The sequence below is a fragment of the Heliangelus exortis genome, chromosome 28, assembly GCF_036169615.1.
Source record: "Heliangelus exortis chromosome 28, bHelExo1.hap1, whole genome shotgun sequence".
NCBI lineage: Eukaryota > Metazoa > Chordata > Aves > Apodiformes > Trochilidae > Heliangelus > Heliangelus exortis.
The window spans coordinates 241921-261597 of NC_092449.1; the positions used below are offsets into that span (position 1 = coordinate 241921).

Sequence of the window (19677 nt, forward strand, 5' to 3'; positions counted from 1 at the left end):
GGGGACATGGACCCCGTCCAGGGTGGTGACACAGTGGGACGATTTAGTGGGACTCCTCCCCCATCTGTGTGTGCCCAGGAGGGAGAGGGGCACTGGACAGGGGGGCTCATCCCCTTCAGCAGGGAGGGCACCCAACCAACCACTGGCTTTAGGGTTCTGGGGTTTTTTTGTTTTTTTTTCCCTTGTTTCCATCCCTGGCCCAGCCTTCAAACGCTTCCTGCAGTGCACCCGGGCCCCCAGACCCTGTCCCCAGCAGCCGCTCGAGGGCTTTAGAAAATGCACAGGAAGAAGAGGCCGGGGGATGCATCCGGGTGCAGCCGACAGCCCGGGGACGTCTGCCAGGGCAGGGAGGGGACGAGGGTGTGCGGAAATGAAGTGGCTGGCGTGTCCCCTGTCCCCTCCCGCAGCAGGCTGAGCCCTGGCACCCCCAGGAGAGCTGTGGCAGTTGCGGGACCCTGCCAGCGGGGAGGAGAGCAGCAGGACAGGGGACCCTTCTGAGCTCTGGGGGAATATTGTGACCATGGGGCAGCCCCCAAAGCCAGGATGTTACCCCCCAGCAGGGTTGGCTCTGCTGTGTTGTGAGGGGACCTGGGCAGCCCCAGACCCCCCCCGGCCATGGGGCTGGACCAGGAGGCAGGATGCTGCAGGGCCAGCAGGGAGGAAAAAACCTTGTGTGACAGTTCGTGGCTGAGAGGGAGGCACCAGCATTTCCCCAACCCGTCTTCGGCAGAGCCTGACCCCCTGCTGGTTCTGGAGCTATTGGGGATGGGGCTGTTGGGGCACAGGCAAGGGTGCCTCTGCCCCATGGCCACCACCCGGAAGGACCGACATCAGCGAGTCCTAGCTCGGCCCTGAAATGCTCCCCAAAAGCCACTGAACGTCACTCGAAGCTCCTTAGGACCTCCCCCATCTCAGCACCAGGGGGCTGAAGAGCGCAGGCCCAGGACAGCGATACGGAAGCTCAGGCAACCAGTGGGAGGCACTGTGGGCCATGCAAACCGGATTTTCCCCTGTAAGGAAACATCCCGGTCTCACAGCTCCTGCTCCTCCCCGCCAGAGCCAGCCGCCTGGCAGCCAGTGAACCCTTCTGCCCCGCAGCCGGGGTCGGGGAGGTGCCAATGCTCCCAGGTAAAACTTGCCAAGAATGGGGCTGGCCGGAGCTGAGGCAGCACCAGGGAAGAAGGGGTTGCAAGAGGGGAGATTCCGGGACGGGCAGGTCTGGTGCTGAGGCTGGCAGGGTGTGGGACTGGAAGGAGGGAAGACATGGCACTGGAAAAGGCAAAGGAAGAAGATGGAGCTGACAGCACGTGGGGATGGGGTTCCAGAGGACACCCGCCCCATGCAGAACCCAACCCCCAGAGAAGCAGGGTTTGCTGCCAGCGCTGGCCCAGTGTGCTGCTGGTTGGTCATGATGTACAGGAGAATGACAGGGCATGGAGCAGTGTGGGAAGCCCATGCACAGGATGGCACAGCTTAAACAACCCCTATTTATTTGTACCAAAGTCTCAGGGTCCCTCAGGATAAAAACAAGAACAGGGATAATGCTCAGAAATAGGCCCTGTGCTGGGCCAGGCCATGGGCACATCCATGGGACAGTGTCTGTGAGGGGGGATGAGAGGGTCATCCCTCTCATCCCTTGTGCCAGGGTCCAGAAGGGGAGCTAAGCAGCCCGTCATCTACGGTAACGGTACCGCTTGAAGTGGAACCAGAGCTGAAAGATCCCGTTGGCAAACTGGCAGCGGAAGCCGTGGCGGTGGGAATACTCCCACTCGCGGTTGACGATTTTGAAGGCAATGTCCTCGTAAGGCGGCCCAGCGTGGAAGCGCAGGATGGCAAAGTCCTTGTTGTCCTGGCAGGCCTCCAGGAAGTACTCAGGGGTTGAGCGCTTGTCGATGAGGTCGGGGTAGAAGATGTTGAACTTGTAGCCCTGCACGATCTTGGGGGGAGGGTTGTCGAAGTCGTAGTGGGTCTGGTTGTACTTGTTCCACTCGAAGCCTGTGTGCACCCGGTTGAAGAAGCGGGGCTTGCGGGGCCGGTACTTGTCAGCCCAGAGATAGGCCTTGCCCGTGAGGGGCATTTCCACACTGAACTGTGCCTCATCTGCACCCATGCCCTCCTTGGCCTTACGGAAGAAGATGTCATCGGTGCTTTCAGTGGCATCACCTGCAGTGAGAAGTGACATCAGCTCCTGCAGTACCAGCCAGGCCCGGGCTGCGAGGAGACTGCAGAGGGAAGCAGCAGCAGATGCTGGGCAGGGGATATGGAGCTGGACATGGAGATGTGGAGGGTGCACTGCAAACTCTGGGTGGGCACCAGGCTGGGTTGTGCTTGGAAACTCATCCAAAACACCTCCCACTTGTCCACAGCCCAAGCAGCTTGGTGATGCAGCTGGGAGTGGGGAAGGACCTGATGCAGGTACCTGCAGGGAACACCAGTGGTCTGAACCCCATCTCTTTGCTTGTCAGGGCCCTGGCTGCCCAGGCACATCCCTCAGCCAGGCCAGCCCTGGATGTGTGGTCCATATCCCTTTTCTACAGGCAGTGTCCTATTCCTGCCCTGTGCCCCAAAGCACAGCCCTCTGTGCCAGGCTGGCTGTGAGGCTGGTGGGCACAGGGCCTGCCTGTGGGGCTCCTACCTGTGACCTGGAGCTGCTGCCGCAGGAGCAGCAGCCGATGCGTGTCCTCCTCAGCCTCCAGCACGTGGGCATCGAAGGGCAGCTCATTGGTGCCCAGCAGCCGGGGGCTGTACTTCCCCGCATCGTAGTCATCCAGGCTCTGCTGGATCAGGTCCTCCTCCATCAGCACAGCTTCCCCCTCTGCCTCTCCTTTGGTCTCTGCATCCTGCTCAGCCTCTGGCTCAGAGGATGGCCCTGGCTGTGCCACAATGCTTTCCTCTGGATCGAGCCTACCAGGAAGAGAGAAGAGGGATGGTACCCTTGTTCTCTGTTTACCTGAAGTGTGTCTATGGAAAGACAGGAGCACCAAGCTGATTTTCTGTCCCAAGTGCTCCCAAGAGAGGCCTGGATGGCTGCTCTCCCCAAGAAAAGGGCTATATACCTGTCACTGGGGGAAGTGGGCTCCTGCTTGATGATGGGGAAGAGAGGTTCACTCTCCACACCCTGCTCCTGCTTCAGCTTGTACAGCTTCTGCCGCAGCACATCTTGGTGCCGCTCCCGCAGCCTGCAAAGAGATGAGCCATCAGCTCCCAGACAGCAGAACCATTTTCTGCTCACACAGCCCAGTGACACCCACCACATTGGGCTGGGTTTTGTACAGTTTTGACCTGAATAACCCTCCAGTTCAAGTTCTCTCTTGGAGACCTCTCTTCAAGACATTGATGCTGGAGAAGGGACTGAATGTTCATCCCTTCTTCCCTCTTGGGAGAACCAACCACCTTGGAAAGGATATAAATCCTCTCCAATGTTGACTTCGGGGTTGTATCCCCAGTTCTGCTCATGGCAGGGTCTGCCCTGCCCCTTTCCACAGCCCTGGTCAGGGGATGGTCTCTGCTCTCACCTGGCCCGAGCCATGTAAGCCTTCAGCTGCTGCAGCAGGCTCTCCCAGTACCCAATGTCAAGGTTGGGTCCTCCTGCCCGGATCTTGCTCTCGATGCCCTGGTACAGCACTTGCAGCTGGTTGTACGTCTTCCCCTTGAACACAGACTGCACGTCTGAGCTGACGGAGGCATTGACGCCATCACGACGCTCCCCTGAACAGACAAAGGTGGTCACTCAGTCCCCAAGTGCTCAGTTTACCTTCACCCAGGCTCTCCTGGGCTGCACTGAGAGCAGAAGGCTGGGCCCCGGGAGCACTCCTCACCCAGAAGACCCCGGAGAACCCCTTTGAGCCCGAGCCCACTCACAGATCCTACACCTGCTTTCTCCACTGCTCATACTTCCCTTGACACCATAGCAGGCTCTGCCCTCCTGCTCACCTGGTCCTCCTTTCCCAGAGGCCTCCAGTTTGCGGAGCTTGGCTATCTCATCCTCTGTGATGATGGTCATGTCCCTCCAGAAGTCCACATTCTTCCCTTGCTCCAGCTCCATGTAAACCTGCAGGCCAGAGGCAAGCAGGACATCAGGCACCTGCTCTACATGATGGGCAGGGGAACAGAGCTGAGACAGGGAAGCCTTGAGCTGCTGCCTCTCAGCCAGCCCTGGCACAGGAGCAGCAGAGCTGGCACCTGGATGTCCTCCACCAGATCCTCCATGTCAGAGACAGTCAGGCCGTTCAGGAAGGTGTAGGGCTCGTGCATCTCCACAGCCAGATCATCATCCTCAGCACTGATGTACTTGGCCAGAAGGTCAATGGGTTTCGCCCTGCCATCCCGAATCCGTATCTTAGACCTGGGTGAGAAGGGAAGGACAGTGAGGGGTGTCTGCCATCCTCTGCTCCCTGGGCAGGCCCCTCCCTGTGAAGCCACATCCCTACCGCAGCTTGGCCTGCTGCAGGTGGAAGTTGTCCTCCTGCTCCTCCCAGGTTTTGAAGTGCTCTGCCTCTTTCTCCCGCTGCAGCATCTCCAGCTCCTGCTCACGCATGGCCTTCTCCCGCTCCCGCTCCAGGCGCAACTGTTTCACCTGGGGAGAGAGATGTGAGAGCACCAGGAATGGGGCAGCCACGCAGGACACAGCTGTAACTCCTACTCAGAGCTGCTTCAGCTCCTGTGATTAGCTCCAGGGAGCCAAGAGCCACACGGGAGAAGAACCAGGGTGTGCCAGGCTGCTCACTGCCAGCCCACTCGAGGACAGGGGACATGGGCACAGTTGAGTGCCTCAGTGCTGTTGATATGGCACTTGTCCCTCTCAGCACCTGCTGAGCTAGATTCAGCCCCATGACAGAATTCTCCTCACCCTGGAAAGTTAGTATACTGTCCCCCCCAGTCCTACAGGAACCTCCAGTGAGACAAACAAGGGAAGTTTGAGATGACTGGGAGAACTGGGCTGTCCATAGGGTTCTCCCTCTGATGGTGAGAGGGAAGAGGACATTTGATCCCACCTTCTGCAACTCCAGCCGATTGTCCTCTTGGATTCGCTTGTTCCTCTCCTTCAGGTCTTTCTCATCTAGGTGGCTGATCCCTTTCTTTTCCAGAGCCTGAAAACAGAGTGATCCAGGGAAGGCATGAAACCCAGCAGTCTCTACAGTCTCTCATCAGCCATCAAATGCCACCATATCCACCTGCTTCTGCTGCTATAGTAAGCTCTGATCCTATTGAAGGTCCCAAAAATCCCCCAAATACTACAGAAGCACCTCAGCAAAACTCAGGCTCAGCTCAGGGAGGCCACCTGACCTGGTAGGGCATGAACACAGCTGTAAATACTGCCCAGCACTCAGCTCCCAGCAGGTCTGGGTCCCTCTCCTGCACCTTAACCATCTCCTCATCCCACATCCCTGTCTTCAGAACAAAAGGGGTAAAACCCCACTGGGCTTGTCAGAAAAACCCAGTTGCTGCCCTAGACAAGCACTTTGCTGCCTTTCATGTTACAGATGTTCCTTCCCCTACCAAACATCACCTCTCCCGACACCCCATTGCTCCTCTGTCCAGTTCCATAGCAGCTGCAGGGGCACAATCTCCTTCTAGCAGCCTGATACAACGTGGTGTAGAGGAGAGCTCACCTTGCTCCAGATGAAGGTGCCCAGCAGGTTGTTGTCCCCAAAGGGATTGTCAGTGTTGGTGTAACCCATGTACTCCTCTCCCCATCCCATCTTCTCCCGCTTCTTCCTCTCCTTGGCCTCCTTCTTGGCCAGCCGGCGAGCCCGCTTCTCCTCGGGTGTCTCCAAGGCTTTCATGAGTGCAGAGTGCTTCTTCTTCTCCTCCTTCAGCCTCAAGCGCTCCTGGAGGCTCAGCTGCTGCCCTGTCTCCTCCCTGTCCCGGGAGGGCGGTGGGGAAGGAGAGCTGACAGAGGACACCGAAGATTTGGAACCATCTCTCTTACTCCGCCACTCTCTGCTCCGAGCTCTCCTCTTGCCTTCCTCACGCCCCGAGCTCGAGCTGGAGGAGCAGCCCCGGGACCGTGAGTAGTGTTTTTTCTGGCTCTTATGGTGCTGGTCCCTGCTTTTGCTTTTCTTCTTCTTCCATTTCTCCCTCTCATCGCCAGAGCTGGAGCTGGGGTGAGGGGAAAGCTGTGTTTCAGCTAGGAGGTGCTCACTGGTTCCGCATTGGCAAACGGGCACTCCAGGCGTTTCCCGGCTGCGGGCAGGGGGCACCGAGACGCGGCCACAGCTACCGGCAGGGCCGGGGAAACTCGAAGGCGCTTTCGAGGCGGCCTCTGTACTCCCCAAAAAAGCTCTACACGCGCGGGTTTGGTGTCACAAACAGCGATATCACAACACCCCTCAGCCCGGGCCTGCTCCGCCCTCCCCTGAGCCCTGTCCGGGCCTGCGGCTGCTCCGTGGCACAGCGAGACTGCCCGACCCGACCCGGCCCCGACGCGGCCTCTCCCCGGGGCCTTCCCCTCCCGCCTGGACACCGGGACCTGGCTCGGCCCGCCAGACCACAGCGGGACCACTGCCCCCTGTTCCCAGCACGCCGAGGCCCGGCTGCCCACTCCACCGGACCCACTCCCACGTCACCCGCGGCCCGGCCGCTCTGGGCCCGCTCCCCGCTTACCCCGAGCTGGGCTCCCGGCGCCACCCCCCGCTCCGGCTCCGCCGCCGCCGCTTCTCCCGGCTGCGGGAGCGCTCCCGGCCCCGCTCTCGCCGAGACGAGCGGGACCTCCGCCGCCGTGCCGGGCTGCGCGACCCCGAGCCCATGGGCCTCGGCAGCACCCGCAGCGCCCGAACGGAACCTGAGCCCGGCCCGGCCCGGCCCCGGCCGACGGCGCCGGGGGCTTCAGCCGCTCCGCGCAGTAACGGGCCTGGAGCAGGCGCTGCCGGGGCAGCTCCGAGTGAGGCCCCCGCGGGAGGCGGAGCGCGGCCTTCCCATGCTCGCCCCTCCCCTTCACTTTTTTCTTTTTTCTTTTTTCTTCTTCTCCTTTTTTTTTTTTTTTTTTTTTTTTTCCCTCCCCCCCAAAACGTGGTTCCAGGCCCGGTCGCGAGCGCAAGAGAGAGGAGGCAGAGCCGTCCGGGGTGAGCACAGCACAGACTACGGTTTGCTTTATCACAGAGCCGAGGACAGATAGCATCGAGTTACAGTTCTCTGGAAAAAGGTCCCCCCGAAAGAGGGAGAGGAGAAAAAAACCAAAACAACCAAGAACAAGAAAAAAATGCCATCATGACTTAGCCCCCTCCCACCCGCTTTCCCCCCCCCCCCGAAAAAAAAAAAAAAAAAAGAGAGAGAAACGTGACAACACCTATGGGTTGGAACCGCATTTGGGCTGCCAGCCCCCACACACCTGTACTCACATACATTCATTACATGGTGCACGGAGAGTGGCCACGGGAAATGAGTGGGGATATGAACATCCGATAGAACATACTTGAGTCTAATGTAGACATCAGCAGAAAGAAAAATCAGACATGACCCGGTACGCCTGAGCCGTGGCTTTCACCTTGTCCTTTTCTGAAGGAGCTGGAGCACAAGAGTGGCTCGGAATGAGAGAAGGGCGAGTGCTGGGCTGTGCCCTGCTTCAGGAGCCCATGCAAACTCCACTGTTCCTGTGCCGGCCCTGGACCAACACCTATCAGCATTCTGGCTTCACACAAAAGCTTCCCCCAGGTGCAATTTCAGCACCTGTGGCTGAGCTGCTCTCTGCAGGGACAACAGCAGCCACGAGTTGGACCCTTGGTGTGAGCATCCAGGGCTCTCTGTACCAGCTCCTTGGCTTCCCTACACACCTGTTCTGCTCTATATGTGCCTGCAATGGGCAGAGCCTTTACAGCTTGATGACAAGCACAGAGAGATGCCAGTTTTCACTTCTCAAACCCAAGAGCCTGAACTGAAAGCTCACCAGCAGCCTCAGCACCAGGCAAGGTTCGGGGCATGTCCCACACAGCTGGGAACCCCAGTGGGGATGATGGCAATAAAGGAGAACAGAGCTACATGGGAACTGGCTGACTCACAGGGCTGCTCTGCTCAGATCTCAGAGTAAAAGAAAGGTTTTTAGCAAGAGAGCAGGGATACAGCACAGCACTCACCAGTGACCGGCCAGATCACTAGAGAAAGCCTTGACAAGGGCCCTGAAAGTGTGGGCAACTTCCATCCCGGATGAGCTGGAAATACAGCTGGAAGGACATTCAGTCCAAGGACTGGTGTTGGTTGCCTTCCACCAAAAAAGGTCAGTGCTCCTTCTCATAGGCACAACTTAGTCCTGCCTTCCTCTGACTCTGAACGTCCTGACACGGCAGCACTGACCACCCTTGGGAAATGCTCCTGAACTCCCTGATGTTCTGTTTCAGCACAGTGCAGAGGTGAACTAAGAGCAAGGCTGAAACTCACAGGCCCTTTTAGCCTCCATGGGAAGCAGAGGCTGAGAAGCTCTTCAGCACTCCCTGTGTACGAGCCTGGGAAGGAGCAGTCTCCATTTCAGATCAGCATTTCCCTACAGGAAGTTTCTTTTGTCCCCTCATGTTGACAAAGTTGCTCTAAGCCCTTTGCACATCTTCTCACAAGCCCAACCCTCCACGTCCAACCCTGCTCGCTCGAAAAGATTCAGCGATACAGAACTACACAAGGGTTGGTTCAAAAAAGCTAGAAAGCTTGAGGAAAGACAATGCTTAGAATGAACATGCTGCAAAAGGTGTGGGTTTCTCCACATCTCTTAGTACCAAGTGCAGCTCCAGCTTGCAAAGTTCATTCACCGAGATACTCCATGGAGGTGGGACTCAGCTGCCCCTTGCACAGCGGCCAAGCAGCTTTAGAGACCGCAAAGTGAGGGCAAGGGAATAAAGTCTCCATCAATGATACTTAAACCATCTTAAACAAGATGCTTAATTTAATGTTAGCTGGGAAGTCCTGATGAGGCTAAACCCACCAGCCCATGAATAAGGTGGTACCAGAGCAGCTGGGCCTCAGGTTGAACAGCCTGAACCCAGCCTCCTGGGTTCCTCCAGCACAAGCACCCAGGAGCAACAGTTAAGATGCATAAGGGATGTAGGTCCCTCTTGGCCACTCTACATAGAGGAAAAAAACCCCACCAAACGCTGAATTTTTAGCACTGTGAAGCCTCTTGCTTTCAGCACAGAGGTCAGGCTGTAGGTACTGCACTCCTGGCTCGCCTCTGCCAAGCTCCTGAGCCCCTCATGGTACGGCCACGCAGCCTGTGGAGCCCAGGGCACTGCCACAAGCAGTGGGATGGGCTGGGAAACACTTCCCAGCCTTCCTGCAGGGAATGCTATGAGCTGGGTGAACAAACTGTCAAGTAGCGACTGAACGGGGAGCATCTCCTTAAAGACTTTTTTGATAGCTTATTTGGTAAATATGTGAATACATCTAATGGCAGCAGCTTGCAAGATCCCTGGGCCTGTGCTCTGGAGAGAAGCACAGCTTACGGCTTTCAGCATCTGCAGGCAAGTGGAGAAGTCTGGGTTCCGTACTTCTAGGCGAGAAAATGTCATTTCATGAAGATCCTCACTAAGTTCCATACTTTGCAGAGGGGAAGAGCTTCCCACCAGTCCAGTTACCTTCTGGGACATGAATTAACCCATCCTGAGTGCTGCTCTGAAGACAGACTGGGGGGATGGATCCCGAGAGAAGGGTCTCACTTCCTCACTCCTCCACATGGAATTCCAAAGACAGTCTGAAGATTGTAATGACAATAGAGATTTTTGACCCTCTTCCTCAAGTGAGGCTCCTAAAACACATGAATAAGACTTGTCTCCCTCTGATTTAAAGGATATCCTTTCTCTCTGGGAGCTGAGGATGGAACTGCCAGAGTTCAGGACAAAGCTGTGGCATGTATCCTGCTGGCAGGTGGACAAGCCTAGTGTGAAAACTGAGTGACACCAAATCCTCTCACCTAAAGCTTGCAGCCCTGAAAACGCAAACTGTCTCAGACATCTGCAGCAGAGATTTCCAATACCACAGGCAACACCTCAGTCAGCTAGCTTTTTGTCCAACAGAGTCCACGAATGAACACACCGCCTCCTGGAGTGATGAAGTGGCAGAGCCAGGCTTCTCCTTTCTGCCTCCAGTGTGTGCAGACGTGCACGTGCCTCCATGACTGCCTTGAGGTACAGAGGATACGTGTGAACCCAACAATCATGACCACCCCCGAGTACTAAGGGGTGGGATACACCCAAGAGCATGCGAGGTGCTGAGTGGCTCCAGCAGGACCCAGCGGTGTCCGGACAAGCAGAGCGGGGAGCTCGCACTCTAGCGTAGCGGGTCCCTGGGGTGCAGAGTCCCTGCCTGTGGCTGGAGCAGGTGGTGGTGTGGCAGCTGGTAAGATGAAGCATGGACTCCAAGCATAGAGAGGGATGGGGTGAGGCAGCAGTGCAGCACATGGTGAAGGCAGAACCCATCGCGACGTCCGGAAGAGAGCCGAGGTGACCACGTCACTGTCGCCAGGAATTGTTTGCTTCCCCCGCGTGGTGTTACAGATAGAGAGAAGTCACTAGTGATTTTTGATTCCAAGTAAATTGGCATGGCTACTCTGGACAACTAACATGGGAGCAATTCTATTCAATGGCCTTTAATACATTGCATTTACATAGCACCTTTCATCCCAGGGTTTAAGTGCTTTAACAGAAGTGGGTACTATACACCCATTAGCATGGGGGAAACCGAGGCACAGAGTGGTTAAGTGACTTGCCTTAGGTAACTCGGAAAAACCATGGAAGAGTCTGGACAGCCTTAAACCTCCTGACTCCATCAGTTGGTCAGATCACACTGCTGCATCACATGAAGCCACTCTGGTCCCTGCCCTCCCCAGCAATGTGCCCATACCAATTCTCCAGTGAGATCTCACACTCCTTTCTGATGCACAAATATATGACAACAACAACAACAAAAAAAAAAAAAAAAAAAAAAAAAAAAAAAAAAAAAAAAAAAAAAAAAAAAAAAAAAAAGAAGAAAAAAAAAAAAAGAAGAAAAAAAAAAAAAGAAAAAAAAAAGGAAAAAAGTGCAGTAAACTAAATGTTTAAAAAAGCACATTTGTGCTGCCTCTGTGCAAAGATAAAAGAAATAAATATATGATTTAAAAATCAAAAAGGTTCACAGTATCACACATGGATAGGTAGCTACAGTAGTGCACGCCTGGAAAACACTGTGTTACTACCCAGGATTCTCTATACCCAGCTGGATGTCTCCGTTGGGAGCTGCGGGTGAGCGGGTGGTTTCTTTGCTGCCCACATCTGGGATAAGTAGAAATACATGGTTATAGTTTTGCTCCATTCTGAAATGCAGTGCCTGGGATCCTGCAGTGCAGCAATACTGGTCTCAGCAAGCTCTTCCCCATCCCACTGGAACAGCTGCATCAACGAAAAGGGAACACATCGACCTGCAGAGGGAATTGCTGCTCTCTGGGGCTTCTGTGTCTGCATAGAGATTACTGCAAGAAGCAGAGAAAAGAATCAACACCCAGCACCTGCCCTGAGCTCCCTTAAGTCTGAGCCCAGCCAACTCCCCAGGTCCAAAACACACATGAAGAGTGCAGGCTGTTTGCTTCTCATCCTCCAGCAATGACAACATGACTGGAGAACGTCAGCTCCCCAACCCTTTCTCTGCACCGAACAATTTGGAACAAGCCATGACCCTTGCCAAGCAGAGTAGGTCTCTGCAAGATCTTCCTTGCTGCCACAGAGCTGATCCCAGAGGCAGCAGAGCTCTGCTGCAGGCGTGCAGGAGCCCTGAGCTGTGCAGAGGGAGCTCCGACCTCCACCCACCAGGCACATGTTTCTTGTACACTTACTGTATCGCTCTCCTCATCGGAGACAGAGTGGAGCTGAGCACTATAGTGGAGCGGGGAGTAAACCCAACTCCTCTCGTCTGTCGGCTGCCAGAGTGGCCAGAGATGGCAGGGAGAATGCAAGGAGAGCAGCAGCAGAGCAGGGAGCAAAGGAGAAAAGAGGAAAAAATAAAAGGAGAAAATAAAAAAAAGTAGGAAACAATACAGTAAGAACAGCTGTCCACCTGGAGGGAGAGAACTGAGCTCAGTGCCAGCTCTCAGCAGAGGAGCCTTTCTCATCCTCAGTACATACCTGCTCCCTACCATCTAGGACATGGGACAGCCCACCAGCAGCTCACACTGGACCCTGCTCCAGCTGAAGTGAGGGATGGCACCACCTCTCCTCTTGCAGGACAGATTGTTAGAGCTTTTGAGATGCCAGGGAGACCTCAGCTCCTTGCCATGGCATCACTTTGGCTCCACAGCCATCGGAAGTGACTCACCTAAGGGTGGTGACAGAGCTCTTGGTCCCTGCTGCCCACTCCCAGCCCTCCATATCCCACTTCCCAAGCCCTGTGCATGTTACAGGCTGGCACCTCTGGTGTCCATGAGGGCTTTTACAGCGACCCCTGTGCTGGTTTGCTGTGCCTCCTCCCTTCCCTGCAGGCCAAGCAAGGCAGCAGATGGGTGGGTTAGACCATGGTGGATGATGGCCACAGAAAGGAAAGTTATCAGTGAGTCATGGAGACAGTGGGGTAACGGGAATGAGTACGATAAAGGAGGAAAAACACAACTAGATCTTGGAAAGAATGAGGGGGAAGGGGATGTGCACTGAGGAAGCTATCACAGCACCAGGCATTGGTGGGACAAAACATGCTTCTGCTGCTGACAGCACAGAGAAGCCCAGGCAGGTTCAAGGACGGGTGTCTGCTTCCAGTGTTCCCTTGCTTCCACTGCAAACGGGCTCCCAGAGAGAGGAAACTGCTCCCTTTGACTCAGCCTGGGGTTTGCAGCAGAAGAGAAATGAACTTGGAAGAAGCCTGTGGGGGTTCCCAGCCTGAGAATCAAGTGTTAACATCTATGATACACAAGGAACTACAAGAAGCCAGAGGAGCTTTGAAGCACTGGGCTCTGTGTGCTGAACCCCGTCAATAATTGCAGATCCATTTGCAAAGACTGTTGTGAGGAAGGAGGGAAGAAAAAACCTTGCCTGGAGCTTCTTACAGGGCTCTGCTAGAGGTGCAGGAAAGCTCAACATTGCATAAAGCCTATTTTTCATCCATTCTGACTGAACTGTATGCTACAGCCAGCCTCTTTCAGAACCTTTTAGGAGCTCAGATGCATGCAGGGAGCTGCAAGCCCAGCGAGGATGTAAAGGAGCATCTAGAACTTGGTATTAACCTTCCCAGTGCTGGGGCAGACAAACCCAGCCAGAAGAAGCTGCCAGGAGGGGTTTCTCATTTGCTCACAGAGGTGCAGCACTGTCCTCATGCCATCAGGCAAGGCCAGGAGCACTTTTCTGCCCCTGCTTCCCCATGCACCCTGCCTGATGCCTTCTCCCCTGCCCTGTACCAAAAAGGCAGGCACTGGGAGGTCCATGCTACACAAATGCTTGTGCCCAGGCTCTGGCAGCACTGTCACTACCCTCTGAGGCAGCTCTGATCCCATAGATGCTCAGCTGCCTCCCTGCATCTTTTGGAAAATACAGGAAACCCCTCACAGCTCACAGGAAACCTTCACTGAAAAGGGAGAACACTGATGATGTTAACAGAATCATAGAATGTCAGGCTGGAAGAGACCCCAAGGATCATCTGCTCCAATGCTTCTAATATATTACTGTTTATGTGAGATGTTTCAGCATCCTGTAGAGAAGGGCTGGCAAGCAGAAACTATTCCTGACCCAGCAGCAGCTCCTATCTCATTTGGCTCTCTGAGCTGCTCACCATCCCAGCCAGCAGGAAGACCAGGTGATCTCCAGAGGCCCCTTCCAGCCCCTACCATTCTGTGAAGACAACCAGCTACAAACCTAAAAGCTTATATTTGCAACTGTTCTTTTAGTAGCTTTAAAGCATCCTAATGGTCTTTTTGAAACCCCCTTCTGGCTTCCTGGGCCAACGGTACCATGACCAACACTGCCTACAAAGGCTGTGGTGCCTCTCTGGTCAACTTTGGTGCTTGCAAGTTTGCCCAAGGGCTGGGTGACACTGCAGCACATCCCATACCAGGAGCTGTGTCACCAGCCTAGGGAAAAGCAGGACAGAGTAGGTGATTCTGCAAGATCCCAAAGGGAGATCCATTTGTGTGGTTTCTGTAGGTGCCCCTGGTTCCTAACAGCCACCCAGGACATCCAAGGGAAACGGAGTGCTGGCCCCAGTGTTTCAAAGCTGCAGCTCTGCTCTCCTGCGTGCTAAGAGGTTCACTTACAATCCCAGAGGAACGCGAGGTGGTTCGGAGTCTGCGCTGGCGGGGAGAGTAAATCCAGTACCTCCCATCTGTGAACTGGATGGCCCCAGGGCAAGTGAAGTAAGAAAGGAAACAGGAAAAAAAGGATGATGTGAAAGAAAGGATGAAAGAGAAAGCAAAAAAACCAAGGGGTTGGGCAGCTCCAGGCCTGAAGGGATCAGTGGGCAGGAAAGCTGTGCATGCGTGGGAAGAGCAGCACCCATGCTCTGCCATAATCTTTTTTCCCCTGCCACACTTTTATTCCCCTGTGAGTGAACAGGAGGATAAAGTGCTCTCCTTTCTGGAGCAGACTTCCAAAAACCACATCACAGTCCCCTGGGACTTGGACAAATCACCCTGTGCACACAGCATGCCTTCACCACCCATCACCCCTGAAGCACTCCTGCAGATCAGCTGTGGTGCAAGCCCTGCCGCACTCTGCTGCGGCCTTGCTTGTACTCCAACTAAGTGGTTTTTCAAAGAGAGCACCCATAGGAACCCAGATCAGCTTTTCCCTTCATCCCAGCAGTGACAAACACTCCACAACACACATTTAATGCAAAACTCAAGGACTCGGATGAAGTATGAAATGCTGATGAGCAGTCAGTCACGCTCTCTGTGAGCACACACAGCACACAGATGGTTTCCTCTGGACAGAGGTGCCCCTCAAGTTGCAGGGGGTACCAGATGCCCAGGGACAGGGAGCAAGAGGAGCTGACCCTTGCCAGAAGACACCTGCCAGTGGAGCAGACAGTATCTGCAGGCAGTTTGCACACAGCTGCCATCCACAGGCAAAGAAAGAGCAGCCAGTGTTAGAGTGAGCTGTTTGCATTTCGAATAGCATGCACAAAATCCCAAAAACCCAAACAGAAAAGCTTTTAAAATGGAGCTGATTCCTTCCACAGCTCCCACGAGCCTCGGAATGACTCGGCAACGAGTGAGCAGCTCTGCAGCAGTCACGCAAGCACAGGGAAAGGCAAACATTGCCATTTTTAGGTTAGCCTGGAGGAGCTCATCACAAGGGCTCAGCTCATCTCCATTGCCATGTAACCGACAGCAGGGAGTCGGAGCAGGGAGGACCTGGGCACCTCTTCTAAAAAGAAGGTTCCAGTGCCCAAGCACAGAGAGAGCTCTGATGGGTCAGACCCTCAGGTCTGCCTTGGAATCCATGGGGTAGGTACATGTTGCTAAAAACTCTCCCCTGGTCTGCAGAGGCTGCTCAGACATTGTGAGAGCTGACCTAGGCACACAGCATCAGGCTCCATGGCACTCTGCTGCCAACCAGCAATCACCTCACTTACTCCCTGTCTCAGCACTAGATTTCCACTGCATCAACTAATGCCTCTACCTGCAGGGAAAGGAAAAGCCAGAGTTCACCAGAGCCCAAGGCCAGCCCCACTGCAACCACCTCCCTTCTGTCTTAGGCCACTGAAGCACATTTGTGTTCAGGAAAGCCGCTGGGCTTGCTGGCTGAGGAAGGAAGAACCTCTCAGTTGCACCTACAGACACCTTCATTCGTCCCAGGAGTGAACACTCCAGCCTAGGTAAGTCCTTCAGTGCTTGTGCTGGGAACTGGAGCAATACACCCATGGCTACACCCACAACAGCATTACCACCCATCTGAGTCCCACTAGGTGCTGTTTAGAGTCCTCCAAAGGATAATCCAGTGCCCTGCATTCAGAAACCCATCCAGCATTTAGATCCCAAGCTGCTCAACAGGAAGCATGAGGCAGACACAGCACTGTACCCAACTAGTTTGGCTTTGTTCAACCTTTCCTGTCATACCCCTAGCAGGCCAGCTGGAGAAGGTATCTTACAAAGTATATGTCTGTGACTGGCACATCATCTTCATCCGATGCCTGGCTGGCTGGTTCGGAGGCCTGGCTGGCTGTCTCCACCTCTATTGTAGCTGTGGACGTTACAATGGCACAGGCTGATGAAGCTGCCTCTCTAGAGGGGAGAAGGAACAACAAGTTTAGTCACTGTGATCAGAAAAATAACAAGCAAGACTGTATCATTTATTACAGCGGAGGTGAAGATGCTCCCCTGTCACATCCAGAAAGATCAGGTCAGAAGTAATATCATTCAGCTTCACTGAGCTGTCTGGGGGAGCACCTCTCTCTCCGGGAAAGCTGGTGGCCCACAGCCAGCCTGCAGCACAGGCTGCCCTGGAGCAAAGGACACCAGGTAGGGCTCAGCAAAGCTGCCCAGCACTCCAAAACACTCACTCTTTGTCATCTTCTTCAGGAGCTACGATCTCAACATCACATTTGGGTTCCAGCTCGACACTGATCTGCTGAAGTTCCTCCTCAACCCGCACCTCCTCGTGTGACCTGGAAACCAAAAAGAGACAGGCCCAAAGGCTTGGTTGGGCACTAGTTATGCAGAGTCCTCAATTTTAGGTCAGCCTGAAGCAGTCCTGAGTCAGCTCAGCCTCCTCACACCACAAAGCCCCAGAGGAGTGAGCTGTGCTGGTGTGCCCCAGCACATGGCTGTCACCCACTCGTGGCACTGAGCTTCCAACACAGACTGACCAGAGGGATCCATCAGACCTTCCAGGATTGAGGATTTGGATAACCAAAATTCCCAGGCAAAAGAGCCAGTGCGGTCAGATCACAGTGCTCAAGACTAATGAGGTGGGAAAAGAGGACAAGAGGAAAGGGATTAATGAGCCAGTGCTGCAGAAAAGACAGGCAGTGTCACATGGAGTACGGGAGGAAAGAGAAGAATTGGCCCCCAGGGAAAACCTCTGTCCAGAGTTAGCCTGGCATTAGCTATCAACTGCACAAGGGCCAAAGCCTCTGACCTTTTCCAAGGCTCCCAGATGACCAAAGCTGCTTGAGCACCTTCCAGGGTTAACAGCAAATTTATCTGCATGCACAGGAGCTGTTTGTGAGTCTCCAGTTTAATACCTCATGCTATTAAAATAATTGCTTGTGCTAGCAGGGCAGGCTCCATAGTCCTCCTGGAAAGGAGGAGCAGGCACTTGCCAACCTGAGGGCACAGTCTCAGGGCAGGGTGAGCTGCAGGGAGCTGGAGCAGGAGCCGACAGGCGGCACTCCCAGCCAGGTTGGGGCTGGGGAACTTGCTTCTCATGTCCTCACAGGGGTGGATCTTGGAAATCCAGAGGGAATTCCCCAGCAGCTTAGAATAATGAGAGGTGTGACATGTTCTTGAGCAAATTGGATAAGGTCTTTTTCATTTTAGCTCAGGAATGTAAATTCAAGCTTTAATAACTTTGTTCTGGCTTTTGCCAGGGAAGACAGGATGCTCTACAAGCACACGGGTTCTGGCTCCCCTACAAAGGGCAGCACCAGAAATGGGGAAACTAAGCAAAAAACAGCAAAGGCAGCCACATTTGTGTGGGGTGGTTGTAGCTGTGGCAGTTCTGTGACAGAGATTTACCTCTGACCAAGAGACTAAGCTCCCTGTATGGCTCAGGGACATTCTTTGATTCACCTGACCTATTTCTGGATGAGCAGTCACATCCTAGAGCAACTCCCTCTCTTAGGTACCAAGGGAGTCTGGATGAAGGCACTGCATTTTGCAAAAATATTGCCTGAGTCAAGGTCTTCGGTTTTCAGCTGTTTTGTTCAATCCATTCTGCAGAAGGTGAGGTCTTTTGCAGATGCCTGACACTTGAACAGTTTCTGTCAACCAAAAGCAGATCCTCCCTACCAAGTGACAGGAATTTACCAAGATTCAGTGATATGCAGCATCCAGAGGAACTTTCATTAAGAAACACCATGGAAAAGGACTTTTTTTCCACAGTGCATGTGGTCTGAAGCTCAGCAAATCATAAAAGGTAGAAAAATGTCTGTAAGATGGTGCAAACCCTCATCCTCCTAAGTCCTTGCTTTCCTCTGCAGCAGCTGACTGCAGGGAGCCTGTTCAGCAGCTCCTCTGGCTATGGCATATCCTAAGACTGAGTCTCTGCATTTCAAAGTCTGCAACCTACAACACTTACAAGATGTCCTGGAAAGCTAGAGCAGAGTCAGCAGCAAACACAGGGTCCTCATGCAGATCCCACTAACACAGACAATAGGGTCACTTTTACTGGTGCAAATATATGCAAGATAATTATATGAAATGAGCCTCTAAATCCAGACATTCCTGTGCAGTAGAGAATTTCTGTCCTACCTTGCCCTTGGCTCTGAGCCACCCATCACCACAGGAGGGGAAAAAACCCTCCAAGTACCTGAGTTTCTGAAAACACTGGCAACTAAGAAGTCTCTAGGATTAAGGGTGCTTAGAACCTCATGAAGTCAAAGCCCTTTCCCATATTCACACCCAGCACACCAGGTGGCAGGAAGATGCACAGGGGAGGAATCTTTGGGCTGTTAAGGCGTGCTTACCCAGAAGGGGACATAAAATGACCTTTCTTGATTCTGGTGCTGGTTGAGTGGGTAAATTTGGGCAGCTCGGTTGTCTGCTTTCCCATCAAGTAATAAGGGTGATATTTAAGATTCTTTGCAAAGCACCAAAAGATCTGATCGTAAGGAAACTTCTGTGTCAGAAATGGGGAGAGTCTGACTCTTGAGTTTGAGGCAGCTCATCACCCTGAAGAGGACCACACAAAAATCTTGGGGTTGTCAAGATCCCCATCCAAGAAACTATTGCAAAGGGACAAAGATGTGATCTTTAAGAAGACAGAAGACACTTTCTCACCTGCAATCCTGCCCCGAGGACTGCGTGCGCCTCCTGCAGACAGAAACCAGAACAGTTGAGTGTGAGGAGTGATTTAAGCCAGAAATCTTACACTGCCCCCAAATTTAACTCCCACCCCATGAGGGAGATGTTCTACTTAAAAGCTGATACTTTCCCAGCAATAATTAATTCCATCAAAGCTGTGTCTGCTTGCTTCTAGGAGACATTTAATTAAATCAGTCATTTGCATTCCAGAGCTCAGGGCAGCCTGCTGAGATCTGTGGCATGAAGAGGGGGGGGCAGCTGCTGGGTTCCAATGGGAGCAGGGGATGAGTGTCCTCACCTGTACCTGGGCTGCTCAGAGGTCTCCGAAGGGGATCGCTCAGGAACAGAGAGAGATGTTGAAGATAGTGTTGTGGCTATGGAGGCTGTGGTAGCTTCTTCAAAGGAAGGAGGTGTGCAGGGTAGCAGGTCTGGTCTCCCTGCTGGCCCAGAGTGGAGGGCAAGAGAGATGCAGGAAGGAAAGGATGAGTAGGTCAAACACCAACACCTCACCTACACCAGCCCTCTGAGAGGTTGTTCCACCATCACCCTGCACACCCTCACTGGGACTGGTCACTTCAAAGCACAAAGAGGCAACAAGTTTCACTGAGTTCATGAACACAACAACTTCTTCCAAAGCAACCTCTAGAGAGAGCCAGTAAACACCATTTCCAGCATGACAGACAGCTGCAGGAAACATGGTGCCAGTGAAGACATCTCACTGCTTACCAAAGCTGGATTAAAGGCTTGGATTGCCAAAGATAAATATCCAAGTGAATTAAGGG

The 19677-nt window shown here is 53.8% G+C and overlaps 2 protein-coding genes across 22 annotated transcripts in view; both read right to left on the minus strand.

The window, feature by feature from the left end:
• Positions 1-1473: 1473 nt before the first annotated feature.
• On the minus strand, positions 1474-6894 carry CACTIN (cactin, spliceosome C complex subunit). 2 transcript variants are annotated; one of them, XM_071728119.1, is made up of 10 exons: positions 6607-6894; positions 5613-6102; positions 4995-5090; positions 4431-4576; positions 4183-4345; positions 3934-4051; positions 3516-3708; positions 3057-3179; positions 2636-2904; positions 1474-2163 (listed from the first exon to the last, which is right to left on the minus strand). In XM_071728119.1, exons 1-10 carry the CDS (start codon positions 6747-6749, stop codon positions 1673-1675), a joined length of 2232 nt encoding a protein of 743 aa, XP_071584220.1. In that variant the 5' UTR covers positions 6750-6894; the 3' UTR covers positions 1474-1672. The 2 variants fall into 2 exon arrangements, with proteins under 2 accessions (XP_071584220.1, XP_071584221.1); XM_071728120.1 differs by having other exon boundaries at positions 1474-2419; positions 6607-6869.
• A 1957-nt stretch (positions 6895-8851) lies between these two features.
• PIP5K1C (phosphatidylinositol-4-phosphate 5-kinase type 1 gamma) overlaps positions 8852-19677 on the minus strand; it is a 45813-nt gene continuing 34987 nt past the window's right edge. For 3 of the 20 annotated variants that reach the window (XM_071728127.1, XM_071728129.1, XM_071728135.1), the window contains 6 exons: positions 19194-19335; positions 18872-18904; positions 16432-16536; positions 16021-16153; positions 14186-14260; positions 8852-11869 (listed from right to left, as the gene is read on the minus strand). In XM_071728127.1, the coding sequence (XP_071584228.1) occupies positions 11543-11869; positions 14186-14260; positions 16021-16153; positions 16432-16536; positions 18872-18904; positions 19194-19335 (815 nt within the window). In that variant the 3' untranslated portion in view covers positions 8852-11542. Of the gene's footprint in view, positions 14261-14742; positions 15552-16020; positions 16154-16431; positions 16537-18871; positions 18905-19193; positions 19336-19677 lie in introns of those variants that run through there. The other 17 variants (XM_071728130.1, XM_071728132.1, XR_011722829.1 and 14 more) reach the window with 16 other exon arrangements.